The sequence below is a fragment of the Chenopodium album genome, chromosome 13, assembly GCF_948465745.1.
Source record: "Chenopodium album chromosome 13, dcCheAlbu1.1, whole genome shotgun sequence".
In the NCBI taxonomy this organism is placed as follows: domain Eukaryota; kingdom Viridiplantae; phylum Streptophyta; class Magnoliopsida; order Caryophyllales; family Amaranthaceae; genus Chenopodium; species Chenopodium album.
Genome location: NC_137846.1, coordinates 9,212,900 through 9,227,820, shown reverse-complemented (window position 1 = coordinate 9,227,820; position 14,921 = coordinate 9,212,900). Strand labels below are relative to the sequence as shown.

The following is a 14,921-nucleotide window of genomic DNA, read 5'->3' as shown; positions in this document are numbered from 1 at the left end:
ATGGGTCACGGTGGGTGGTTTTGTTTTTTAAAAAAAGTTTTTTATTAAGTAATTAATTTACTAATTTAATAAGCAACCAATCATAAGCCACCACGTGGCATAATTAACCTTAATGACTAACAGAGTTAACTGCCGTTAGTTATTATGGCACTCGGTGAATTTTTTAAAAACTCAGTGGCATTTGGTGAATTCTGAAAAATCCGATGGCATTTGGTGAATTTTTAAAGTGCTCAGTGGCATTTGGTGAAATAGCCGTTTGCAAAAATTATGGATGGTAAAGCAAATTTAGGGTTTGAAAAGAAAAACAAAAGGTTGAGAAATGAGGATTTCAAAGCAACATGACAAGCACGTGCTTGGATCAACGACGAATAACTTAGTCAATGGGAAAAATCCAACAAAGGGTAACTTCTTACAACATTTAGTATTTCATAAGGTAGTTTTGTCAAAAAAAAAAATACTTCAAATGCCCATATGTTGATGAGAATATATGTTCAAATTCTTTTTCTTCTTCTTCAAAATTCAATCTCCAACAATGAGAGACATAACACGAGAAATTTTTAAATAAAATCTAAACACATGACACTATAATGAAGCAAATTGTTGCAAAGAATACAATCAAGGGCTATATAAAGGACAATATCCGATATTCAACCCCATTCAATTAGTAATTTAGTATACATGGTAAGCAGGTTGTATGAGATTATATCTTATAGTTGAATAAAAGAATCTGCAACCAATGAAGCACCTGCCTGTACAAAGTATAGTAAAGGAATAGATCAACAATTGATAGGTTTATGTTCATCTTCAACATGATTATTGCAACTCTCTTTTAGTCCACCAAGGTGACCATCTTTCCCAGAATAAGGGCTGGAATCGTCATCTGCACTATGGTCTGAATCTTCTAGATGATCAAAGAAGCTATCGAGGTACCAAGTGCATTTTTCATTCCATTCACCCCTCTTAGCGTGGGCCCTCCACTTCTGGTCAGCTACCATCTCAGGAGAGAGCCCCCATTCCAGTAACTCTTCCTCTGTGTGGTTGATAGCCAGGCTGTACTCTCCCCCCTCGCCTAACTCCATCACTCGATATTCACAGTTGCCTGGATTATTAAGGTACTCAAACTGTTCAACTGTCCACTTGAACCACTTCATCAAAAATACACGTGATAATAAACCATGTGTTACAATTACAAGGTTAAGTTCATGGTCAGGGTCATGCTGAAGTCGGTGCATGTCTATGTCCCTCCATAATGACTCCATGAAACCTGCAATTTGCTTAAAGCTCAGTTATATGATACCAAATGCTTGCTAATAACAAAATCAACTGAAAACAGAAGCATGACACTTTTGGAAGTTTAGAGGGAACAACTCATATGCAAAGCAAGTTACAACAGAATGATTGAATTTGCCAAAAGAAATTCTGATCCAGCCAAGTAAGGGTTTCCAGTTAAGCAACAACTATCCACAGTCGCACAAATCCATAATGCATAAAATATTAAAAGTATAAAATAAAATAAAACTCGAGACTATCATGAAGCAGCATACAACCAGGAAAGACTGAAGCATATTTATAAAAAAGACAAACCGACTAATACACAAGACCACGATTGTACCGCATATGTAAAAAATAAAAATCCAAATTAATAGGTGGGAGACTGAGAATTGAAAAGCTTAAAGCAATTACTAGTGCTCATAAGGATTTCTTGCTTCTTAGACCACCAACATAAAACTCGTGTTTGCAGAAAATTCAAAGCAAATGATTCTAGATTGATTAATAAGAATAGTCTTAAATCTCTTGACAAAAGAGAGTACAAAAATGTTAGCTTTGTTTCCAAATGCCTGTATTCTTTATTAAGGCTACCTTCCGAGGGAAGGCGAGCGTAGCAAAATGGTCTACAGACCACAACTACCCTGCTGCCCACATTTCCCCACCCACCACACCAGCAAAACAAGGGGAAAAAATACATCTTTCCTAGTTTAGACTAGACAGTGAGCTCATTAAAAGAAATTGTTACTATTACTTCCAGGATACCCTCAATGTTTTAATGCAGATGATAAGTGAATACCAACTTAGCACAACCCTTCTTTGTCAAAGTCAATGAATGAACTAAATGTAAATGAAAATGTAAATGAAAATATTAAATTCAGAATATACAAATACTAAATCCATAGAATATGATGGTTTATACAACAAGGTTTGCCAATTAACATAAAGAAACTGCAGTATGAAGTAAAGGGGTGGAGTTGGTCGACCAAATATTTTCAAGACTTGAGACATAGTAGAGCTAGAATCATAGAATAAAAGATTATATATAATAGCAAAATGGCTTCACGTTGGCACCAAGAACAGCAGGGACACTTCAAACTTGATCAGAGCCATGCTCTGAAGAAATTTATTTTTCAAACAAGCAGCCATCTGACACAGCTTTGAGTGCTCAAATTCTTTTTGCATTGCGGGGAAAAATATTCTCTCGTGATACTTTTTTAATCTGAGTACAAAGGAAGGCAAGCACAAAGACTTGATACAAACTGAGTCTAGAGTAGCATATTGTGGAAAGTTCTTCACAAAGATACAAACTTATTACCACCACTATAAAAACAGAGTATACTGATAAGAAAAAGGATTTGTATATTATAAGCATAAAGAGCACGAGGAGGGGAAGTTGTCATCAAGTAGAAACATGATTAACACTATTAAGTAAGAAGTACTACTAATTGGACTCTTTCCAACTCCAGAGTTCTCCTTCAGAGTTGTAACTGTTAGATTGTTTACCCATCCTCCAACCATAAGGCACTCCATACGCAAGCAGCAGAATTGAATTATGCTACTTCATCATAGTGAAAGGCTAATGGTTCACATCTTGATTCTTTAGTTAGCCAAAAAGTTCATCAAAAAATATAAAAATTAAAATTAAGTAGAGAAATAACTTAGTACCTCTAGCAGTCTAGCCACACAAAATAAGACTCCATAAATAAATGCACTCAGACTCCATATATGGATGCATAAGAAGTGATCTATGTAACTCGATCTTGGGTAATTATGTACGTGTTCAAGTGTCAGTTTGGCTAATTTGTGAATAGATTCCTGATTCTGGCAAAAAATGAAGAGTCAAAGTGTGTATACCAATGTTGAAGTATCAATCCAATCCGGGTACTTGAGGTTAAGTGAAGAGTAAAAGTATGCAGAAAGCCAGAAACAATCTAGTAGATGTCTCACTCAAAGGCATATAATCTGTACCTTTTCAAGGATAATTACTATTGTATTGCCATTACAGCTCAAAAGACCAATGATTAAACATAATTTCACACGTATAACATGACACTTCAGCACTTTGTTTGGATGACTAATTAACTATTGTGGAAGGAAAGAGATGGAATAAAAGAGAAAAGAAGGGAGGGGATGGAGTAAATATTAAGTAAGCTAGCATTTTCCTTCCAATTCTAAGCAATATAGGAAGGAATTCCCTCTCCTTAAAGTCAATTTCCAAAAAAGTAGTGAATCTATCCCTCTATTTCCCTCCAAATTATCATATTCAAACATTTGATATTGTCCACATTTCCTGCAAAGTGGAATATTTCTATGCATTATAAGGTTTTTCTCTTGGTTAGTCGACTATGTTCATTGTTCAGAAGAATACTCGGGAATCTACAAAAGAAAGAATTTACCTAGTTATTGATAATATATAAAAAAGAATCCATCAATCTTCACGACACTCCTCCTTTGTTTTTTATATTCAATAGCCACTCACAAAGACAATTCTCCATCAATACAAACACTAACTGCCCTGGATTCCGTCAAATCTCATCAATTTTTTAAAAGAAGCAGAGAGAGTAGATGTGTAACTAACTCATCAAATACTCAAATGCACTATCGCACCAAGAGATTTCCTTAACATGGTCACAACTCATAAATTATACCAAATCTGGTAAACTGCAGGTCGTATGATCCAATTTACCCAAACAAGAATCCATGCTACACTTTGATATAAATATAATTCTTCCCAATAGCATGATAAATAATCTTCAACACATAAAATTTCTTATCTTCGTTGACTTTTTCCCAACATAAATACTCGTTGACTTTTCAGATAGAAATCTCAGCCCCAGAATTAAATACAGCAAAAACAATCCAAAGTCTAAATCCCATGAAAATTACATCAAACAGCGCCCACAATTCCACCCAATACCAATGAATAAGACAAGGCAATGACAAGATCAAGGTGACTAGTTTTGGAAGCAAAAGCCTCAACAAACATTACTGCAAATTCTCCAATAACAATGAATTTCCAAAACTTTCATCACCCATTTCTTACAAATACTATCAAATCCCAAAATCAAAATCTTCAAATCATATGAGCTAGCTACAAATTTTACTCTAAACCCCACCATTAACAAGGAAGCCAAAACCACAAAGAGCAATGATGTAGACGAAATTCGACCCGAGTTCTTAGACAGTACGAGTTCCCCTAAGCTAAAACTATAAATGATCACAAACTAGTAGAGCTACTTGATCACTTAATGCAATCATCATCAAAATATATGCAAAATCTCTAAAACCCCAGAAAAATAAACATTCAAATTAAACACCCATCAAACAAAAACACCCAAATAACACAAAACACTAAAAATTCAAAGGATAAAGACAAAGAGAGAGAAGAACTAACTTGAAATACGATCATAAACATCAGCAGCAGATTCACCTTCAGGAAACCGATAAAAGAACCTCCCAAATTTCTCTCTAGTTTCTTTAATAGCTCTCATTCTCTCCTCAACTTGAAAATTCCCAAAATCCTGCTCTCTAATTCTACACTCTTCTCTCACCCCAATTACCCTTCTCCTCGGAAACGACCGTCCGATCTCTCGGAGAGTGGATCTAGTCCGTTGATAAGGGGACACATAGAAATACACTCTCCAAGCGGCGGCAGCATCAGCGGAAAAGGAAGAAGTGTCGAGTAAACGACGGATTGAGTTCCCAGCTTCGCGAGCTTGAGTAATTCCGTCGGAAGTAAGAGGGATGCTGTGATCGGGTGTTACTGAGTATGCTTTTGTGTCGATGTTTCCTTGGCTTTCGCCGTGTCGTACTAGGATTATTCTCTTTGGAAGTTTGTGGTGCCCCATTTTTGAAGAAATGTGTGCTTTTTCTGGGTGATGTTCAACTTGGTTTTTCTGGGAATAGGGGGTTGGATTTATATGGGTTAGGAAAAGGAACAACGAAGAAGACGTGTTAAGTTTAATGATCAATGATGAATGAATTGAATGGACTACTATTCAAAAAAAAATTGAATTGGACTATTTTGTCAATTAGGTTGGGCGTTTTTATTATATTCGGGTTTTTGTCTGGCGGGACAATTTTTTGTACGGGGTATTGGGTTTTGATGTGTAAAGTGTTACGGCCAGTGAGCGACTAGTAATTACTATTTAGGAATGGTAATTAAGTTGGGATTATTCAAGTCAAAAATTATTTGAATTTGACTCTATTTTAAAAGATATAACTACAATTTAGAAAAGGTTAATGTCGGATTCTACTTATCCAATCGAACTCTAATTTTTATTATTCAGTTCATGGTTTTATAGGTCTTTGATGTTGATTATTTATTTGGTTGACATTTTTTTTTTTTTGGTGTTGATAAACATTTAAGGTATGTTCTGATTTACTGAACTGATTAGAGCTGAACTGAACTGAATTGAAATGAATTGTTTATGAGAGAAGGAAATTAGGAACTGAACTGAATTGCTTATGAGAGAAGGAAATTATGAACTGAACTGATTGGAGTTGAGCTGAACTGAAATTAAGCTGAAGAGAACAGGCCTTTAGTCAATTTTATAAGCATAGCCAATTGTTTCTTATAGAAATAGTAGTGTGATCATTAAATTAGTTTGTTGTTTAGATAAACACATTAGGCCAAATAATGGTTATTTCAGTTCATCATGTAAATTATTTTCCTTATTTTTTATTAGAAGCATCACTTTCTATAAATGAAAGTTTCAATTTATATGCATCATTTTCTATTTAAGTTAATAAATTATCTTTATCTCTCTTCTATTACATTGACCTTTTTTTATTTCTCACCTCTGTTTTAATTGACACGTATTTCTTTTTAAAAAATTTATTTTTAATTGACATGTTTTCTTTTTGAGTAAAATTTATACTTTAATTTGCATTTACTAGTCTACCCCTATTGCTATATCATTCTCTCTCCTCTCCTAATATGTATGCCTAAATTAAACGCGTCAACTAAATAGAAACGAGGGAAGTTTTTTTTTTTTTTTTCCTTCTATCTTCCTATACTCCAAAAATTGCATATGAGTGTGCTGATCTATGCAATTAGATACTTTTACCTTTGTTTCATAATAGTTATAACACTTCATATTTTAATAAGGACCCACTACTATTTTATTATTTCTCTCCCACTTACCCCACTTGTATAAATATTTAATTATTTCTATCTCTTACAAACCCCACTTACTACTCTCTCTCCTGCTAACAATAAAATATATCCCCACTAACTATACTCTATACGACTATACTATAAAATTCACCCTATAATCCTTACCCTATAAATTTCCTAAAATTTTATACAAGGCTTACTATTACGATTAATATGAAATGGAGGGAGTTAGTGATATATCTAAACAAACAGAGGAAATAATTGATTGTGGTTACTTAAGTAAGGCATGACAAACACGTTGATGTGGCTAATCAAGTGTAATTAAAGTTTGACTTAAGCTTTACTTCCTTCGTTTCTTTTCTCAGGGTACGGTTTTTTTTCACATGTATTAAGAAAATTGCTGTGAGAGTTGGTAAAATAATAAGGATTTTGTTAACAAGCGTCCCGAGGCGTTAGATAAGTGATTAATATATTACTTAATATAGTATTAAGTTCGGAATACATGACAAAATCACACGTCAATCGGTGTAATTAATGTTAATTTTATTATAATATTTTCACATTTAGCTCTCTTATCTAACGTCCCGGGAACGCTCGTGAGCTTTTGCCAAATAACAATACAATCTATAATAAAAAAAATAGAGTAAGGGCTTGTTAACTTCAGCTTAATTTCAATTCAGTTCAGCTCCTAATTTCCTTCTCTTATAAAATATTCATTTCAACTCAGTTCAGTTCAGTTTCAATTCCAATCAGTTCAGTTCAGCTCAATTTAGTTTAGTTTAGTTTAACTCAATTCAGTAAATATGGATAAATTCTAAGTAATATGAATAATCAATTGGTGTAATTCTAGAGGGACTTAACCATCACAACTTTCCATAATTCTAAGCTTAGGGGTGAAAGTCAAAGGAACAGTTAAATTCGTGGGAAAGGAGAGATAAAAGGGAATATTGATGATGTGGCGTCAATTTGTAAATTTAAGATAAGCTTTTCCCTTGTTACGTGATTGAAAATTTGTACAAGCTAGTGGCTCATCGTGCTGGACTAGTGGTACGCACACCGTGTGCATGCTTCAATATTCAATATTCAACCTGTTCGATTCTTTCTCCATTCAAAAGCAAGAATTAATGCTTGCTTTTCCAACCTATATAGCATTAGCATATTTGCATTCTATTGTGTTGTGTCACATTACTTCTGTGCTTTACGCAAATTTGATCAAATGTTTACTTGGTTGACATTGAAAAAACATGGAATTTTGTGTATATTCTAGGATTTTTAGGTTGGGATTTTGACTTCTAACTAAATGGAGAAAATTGTTAACACGTTAAACAATCATGTGTAATTCTACTACCTCTTATATTTCCCCTTCTAGATTTATACATTCATGTGTGTGTTTTTTATATTTACACATTCATGTATGTGCTATTTATAGTCTTTCATAAAAAATGTGCATTGTATAGATTTAAACAGGCAATTTTTAAGCACCTTGGTTTGGCCTCTTACAGTTTCCTCAAGGAATATGTGATCAAGGAGTATGGTGTAGAATATTTACTCCCTCTTCGAAATTCATCTTATTTTAAAAGGATGGATTTCAAAATATACAGCAGATTTATAAATTAAAATAATAGATTTCGTATGTTGAAATTCGTTGCGAAAAAAGAACCTTAAATGGCTCGGTAGATTAAATTGTTGTTGCCTTTAGGAGTATAAATCATCATATTGTAAGTAACGAGGGTATACATAGTTCTCTCCAAACAAGGAGTATGATCATCATCAAGTGCTACTAACATTTAGACCTTGTTCGACAATATATGCGGACAATTAGCTTTTACGCTATCTTTTAAAGTATTACCTATGTCAAAACACTAGCGAAAAAGTAAAGTTAAAATAGAAACCTATTTTTTAAGGTTATCCATCCTCATATATAGTAAGTTGTCTAAGTTGAATGATGACTTTAACAATAACAACATGGGTTAGACAAAAAAAAAAAAAAAAAAAAAAAAAAAAAAAAACATTTTCACATTCTTTAAAACCACCTTTTCAAAATGTAGTCTAGAATAGCTACATTGTTGATATATTTTCCATATGATATACTATAATTCAACCATAATCTCCACTTTTAGTGTATGTAGCTTGTTATTTAACCTTTAATATTGTAACTTTTTTCCTACTTTTCAACAAAGAGATGTAACTATTTTCTTAATATCATCTCCATGCATCATGTATGACTCGTGTTCTTAGCGTGTACTTGAGTGCATATTCGTTAACAAAATTGACAAATTAAGATATTTGGCAGTTGCCACTTTTTTAAGGAACAATTGGTGTGCTTGTAGTACAATTAAGCAGTTGGCAACAGCCTTACGTGCATGCGAGTCGAGACCATATTATGATTAAATTCGGCGGTGCATGCAATGGTTGACTTTCATATCTAATTCTTCATTAATCTTACGTATTTAGTCACTTAATTAAATTGTGAACCTTCCCAGATCATGCTAATTATAGTACGTCATAATTGATTAACACAAAAATCTAGAATAATAATAGTTTGGGTACGTTGTTAGTCAAGTGACGTGCAGGGCATGCCCCATTGACAAACAATGATTAAGGTACAAAGTGCATTATACTAATTATATAATTAAGATTTCGGTAATTTTGTCTTCTGTAGACAAGGAAGCTGCCATGCACGTGGTTGGAATTGGATTATTGTGGTCTTAATACAAACGTTCATTCATATTAGGTACGGTGTATTCCTGTTGCTTTGTTGAATGCATATGATTTTCAATTCATTTGATTCATTTAGATTTGTTCAATGCATTTGAGTTTTATTTGATACAATTGGTTTTGTTTAAATGTGTTTGAATTTCATTTAATTCATTTAGTTTTGTTGAATGCATTAATTAGTGCATTACTATTTATAATAGGAAATATATGACTAATAATCCCACCTTTAGTGTGTCTACCATAAACAATCCCATCTTTTGATATTCCAGAAACAACCCCACCTTTAATAGAGATCTTCCACTAACGATCCCTGACCGGTTGGATTATTGTTTTGGTAACCGATTTTCTTAGGTTATGAGACACGTGTCGGATTTTCAATTACGTTCATCAGAAAATTATTACCCACATTCTGATGCGAATCCCAAAATTGTCGGCATCACATCTCTAAACTCAACCCGACTGAAATCATCCCCAATCGAAAAATGGCGTCGGAAGATGTGGTGGACGATGGTTGATTTGGTGTTGCAATTGCTTGGTAATTTTCATTGAAATTGGTGCAATTTGCGGCTGCGTTGAGGACGTTGTGATTGGTGGCGAGTAGGTGACTGTTCTATTGGGTTGGTGGCGTGGAAGATGGGAGCAAAGGAGTTCTTCTGTTGCTGCACATGAGCATAGGGGGTCGTGGTTGGAACTCATTGATGCAAGTAGTAGGGGGAGATGGTTTGTGGTGATGGGTGTGTTCGTGTGTGAAGGTGAGTTGGTGCTTGTAACACCCCCAAATCTCCCTCTACGGAAATACTAGTATAATACGTATAATTATACCGTATAGATAGGCTTGGGCGTCTTACCGCCGCGTGATTACGCAAGGCTACTCAAAATACTTAACTCAATAACAAAACTCAACTTTATTTTATTAATACTTATAAAAATAGTAACATTGTTATGAGTACTCAAATAAAGACGAGACCAACATTCCTAACTAGATGAAACAAATCCCTAGACTCCCATATGCTCATTCATAACTCTACCTGAAAATAGTCAACACTGCTTACCATTACGGTAAACAGGGCGATCCAAAACAAATAAGGAATACGAATTAGCAAAATATGCTAAGTACGATAAGTGCAAGATAATGTAAACTCAATTTAGTTGCAAACATGCTTTTAAAATTAATTCCAATAATTAATCCAATAAATTCCAAACTCATTATTCCAAAACCGATTTCAATGATTCAATATTCAAAATAATAGTTAATAAAACCAATTCCTTTATTAAGAACCAATTTCTTTTAATCCAATTCCTCACCCAAGTGTGCACACCCCCCAAGCTAGTCTCCTTATATTACAAGGCTATTCTTGAGGAAAGACCCGGTCATACAAAGTCCAAGGCCTTATCAATAAACCAAATCTGCATAGTGGGATTACCAACATGCTTATAAAGCATTAATAATAATAATTCAATGGTTCAATAAATCCTTTTAATATCCAATAAATTCCAATATAATTCAAACTCCTTTTTAATAATTTCACATGCTTTCAAAATCAAAACCTTTTAAGTAGATACTTGAGAATAAAATCTCATATTAATAACTTTTCAAAATCAATAACTTTTCCTTGAAAAACCTTTTATTAAATTCAACAAACCTTTTAAAATCAATTCCTTTATTTAAACACCATAAGTAATTCAAACCATTCAAAACATGATTTAAAAATCAATCATTCAAAATACTTTTATTAAAAATCAATACCTTCAAACATAATTTATTTCAAAATCATAATTCAAATCAATTTAATTCAATCACCAATCAAATCATGTAAAACATGTTATTCAAGCCAATCACTTTCAAAGATATCTCTAGCCACCTAAACGTACCTTGATCCTTGCTAGAAAAACCACACAAAAAGAACCTCGAGAACCTTGATTGCGAATATCAATCAACACTTCGCACTTTCAAAGTTCAATCATGAATACACCTTGCAAATCACATAACCATAAGGTTATCACAACATAAACTCAAATCTAATGTGCATGGACTATAAAACTCTTTTAAAATAATACTTTAATATAAAATTATAGCTTTGAAATAGGTATTTGTATTTTAGAAAACTAACTATGAAGAAGATAAAGGAATAGGATTAAATAGAATTGAATTTTCGTTAGAAAGAATAGATAGAACTTGCAGAGGTCATAACTCCTTCAATATAACTTCGAATTGGGTGATTCTTGAGCCTAACCTCAAGGATTTTTCGAAAGGAACAATCTTCTGTTAGCGTCAATACCCCAAAAACTGACCAGAAGTGCCCGAAAACTGGCTTTAAAGATAAACGGATGATTTGTGTAAAAAGAGGAGAAGAAAAGTATGAAAAGGTTTAGGGAAAAGAAGAAAAATAAGAGAGAAGAAGAGAATTGAGTTTTGGTGTGAAGAATATGAGAGGTATGAAGGGGTATTTATAGGCTCATGAATGAGGGAATTATGGTAGGAGAATATAGGAAGAATTATGGTAAAAAGTATTAAGGAAATTACTTGGAGAAGTGAATAAAGAAATATGAAAACTTTTGATATTAAGGTGATTAGGAATAATAGAATTTAGGAAAGTGTGTTTGTCATGAAAATAATATGGCAAAAGAGATTACTTGGGGAATAATCAAAGATGAAATAAGGTAGGAAAATAAGATGATAAAATATTTAGGAGATGGAGAAATAAAATTAAGGAAATAAGGAATTTGAGGAAGATAATTAAAATACAAAACTAACAAAATAATTAACCCAAATTTAGCATATGGTGGCCGAAAATATTAAGCATATCTGTGCTCATATTTTCGGACATCCACTTATAGTTTTAGGGAAATATTTGCTAGATTTTAAGGATTAAAAATGATTGCGTAAATAATATATTTTGTATAAAATAATTAATTAGGAAAATACCAATTATTCACTAATTAATTTAACTAAGAAAAATCAGAATTTCTACTTAGAAAATCCGAACATCTTAGCTAATTAATTAGGGAAATTCGGCCCTTTTAAGTTAAATAAGAAAATATAATTTTGTTTAATTAAAATATCCGAAATATATATAAATAATCCGGTTTTTAAAATAAAATAAATGGATAATAAATCTTATCCAAAATCCAAAAATAATAATTAAGTTTTAAAATACTTTAGGCGCCGAAATTTAAATATCATTTTGGCTCCAAAATTCAAATAGTAAAATAAATTACTAAAATACCCTTTTTAAGAGAATACTAATTAATTAATTAATTAAAAATACGTTTCAAAAATACGAGGTATTACAGTGCTGTTGCTGTGGTGTGAGGATTGGTGAGTGGGGTTTTGGTGAACCTGCCACTGAAGGGAAGGAGAGAAAAATTGGCAAAGGAGATGATGAGGAGGCGACATGTGTTTGGAGAAGGTGGAGTTTGGTGTTTTTGTTTGTTTAATTTTGTGTAATGGAATAGCTTATACTTTATTTTTTTAGTTGTTAATGAGCATATCAGCCAAGAGGAGAGATAAGGAAATGAAAGTATATGGTATGCTGTTAATCGTATTAGCCAACAAAAGGTATTTATTAGCCAACAGAAGGAATATATCAGCCAACTAATGAAGCATATCAGCTAACAAAATGATGAAATTAGCAAACAAAAGCAACAGGTAAGCCAACAAAGTAAACATATCAGCCAACAATTAAAATATACATATTAGCCAACAAAAGGTATTTATCAGCTAACATAAGAAACATATCATCCAACAAATGAAGCATATCAGTTAACTAAAGAATGAAATCAGCAAACAAAAGCAACAGGTAAGTAAACAAAATAAACATACCAGCTAACAAAATGAAACATATAAGCCAATAATTAAAATAAACATATCAGCTAACAAAATAAAGATATTAGCCAACTAAAGAAACATATCAGCCAACTGATATCTGATAGCATCGAAAAAAAAAAATCAGCCAATAAAAGGTTTATATTAGCCAACACAAAAACCATATTAGCCAACACATGAAATATATCAGGTAACACATGAAACATATCATCCAACAAGTGAAATATATCAGTCAAATCTGCTGCATGCAAATTTTCGTGCGGCAATTTGCGGCCAATACCTTCTCTTAATTTAATCAAAGTAATATGACTAATCGCTTTACATGTCAAGTTTTATTTCCGCCATTGTATTGTTTTATACTTTTATACAATAACTTTACCGGGCTTTCCTCTTGGTCTCTTGGATTTGAAAAGATCAGCAAACCCTACTTGTACCTACTTTTATTTTATTAATCACATACCACTAATGGTACTTTACTATGCACTCTTTCTATTGATTTGGATCCGTATTGAAATATAAGTGATTGAAAATAGTGGTGCCCTGGTGGTGGATGTACAGGGAAGAAAGGGTAGATAAATATCCCTTTCCATTTAAAAAAATAAAAAATTAAGGGTAATGCTATATGTAGCCTTAAGGGGTATATATAAACATTAAATACACTTTTGAAAATTATATAAAATTAGAAATTCATGACAAAAACACGGGTAAATCAATGTAATTAGTGCTTATATTTTTATAATTTCTTAACTTTTTACGAATTTCAAATGTAAATTTAATGCTTATATGTAGCGTTAAGGGCTATGTATAATATTTTCCAAAAATTTAAAAACCCTAGGAGAAATAAGGGTGTATTGTTGCTTTCCTTTAACCCTCCTTCCCTTAATTTCTTAGTGTCTTTCGTTCCCTCCTGACAAAGCAGTAAACGAGATATTGTTATATACATTTGGGTTTACCGTACATTCTTGGGTATTTTATACTTATTTTGCTTATTGTTTTTCATTTAATCATCAAATGAATAGCAAAAATTAACTTTGGGTGTACTATAAACCCGTGTATATATAAAAAAATTCTACCAATAAACATCCCCTTAACAATTTTGTGAATACTTATAAATGTAGGATTTTTTTAGGTTGCGTCTCAAAATCTTGACAACCTTTCATAGAGGTAAAATTACATTCACTAACGACATACATTATGGTCTAACTACAACGAACCATTGACATACATGAATGCAACTAGACAATTATATTAATATGAACTTTATCATTGGATACAGTGATACACACAGTGACATGAACTTAATTAATTAAATTACTAGTTAAATCTAGCAATTTATCATCCAATTAATTAGTCGTTAGTGACAAAGTTTATTTAGGACTTAATTTGACACCCCTAAAAACTTCTCTTGAAAACTACAAACAAAACCCAAAGTTGGGCTAGACAACAAAAGATAATATATGGGCCAAACCCAATGTTTACAAGCACTAAGTACTCTTTTGGCATAATGGGCTTTACCCTTAAACATTTAGTATGAGAAAAATGGAGACAGAATGGTTAGAATGTTACATTTTGTTGATTTAGAACAGAGAATTTTGGTAACTCCTTTGAATGTAGGGATAATTCATGTAATGTTGTGCATCGTATTCGTGTAGCCGCGTAGGTGATGAATATGTGAGTAGCAAGCTCAATGTCTGTCCTGCAATTATCGTGCATAGGAACATCAGACAATTCTTGTCACCAAGCAAAACCCGAAAAGATGTAAGATATTAGTTTATTGTGTGTTTAGATAAACACTAAGTACCATGGTTTTATATATAAAGGAAATATATTGTTGTCTACAGCAACTTGTGGACAAAACTACGCAAGCTAAGGGTTGATGACAATTGCAATTGAGTTACATATTCTTCTTTTTCCAATAGAAAAGAGGGATAATATCCTGAATTATAGAGCCGGTCCCCATTCATATCAGACATCAACAAGGAATGTTAA

At 32.7% G+C, this 14,921-nt stretch overlaps 1 protein-coding gene across 1 annotated transcript; it reads right to left on the bottom strand.

Moving 5' to 3' along the window:
• Positions 1-600: 600 nt before the first annotated feature.
• LOC145576244 (phosphoglycerate mutase-like protein AT74H) lies at positions 601-5,245 on the bottom strand. The gene is made up of 2 exons (XM_081634029.1): positions 4,664-5,245; positions 601-1,264 (listed from the first exon to the last, which is right to left on the bottom strand). Exons 1-2 carry the CDS (start codon positions 5,115-5,117, stop codon positions 777-779), a joined length of 942 nt encoding a protein of 313 aa, XP_081490155.1. The 5' UTR covers positions 5,118-5,245; the 3' UTR covers positions 601-776.
• Positions 5,246-14,921: the final 9,676 nt, after the last annotated feature.

Coding starts and splice junctions, on each gene's coding strand:
- LOC145576244 (XM_081634029.1), bottom strand. CDS start 5,117: ATGGGGCACCACAAACTTCCAAAGAGAATAATCCTAGTACGACACGGC. Junction 1,265..4,663: donor TGTTTATGATCGTATTTCAA/GTTAGTTCTTCT, acceptor AGCAAATTGCAG/GTTTCATGGAGTCATTATGG.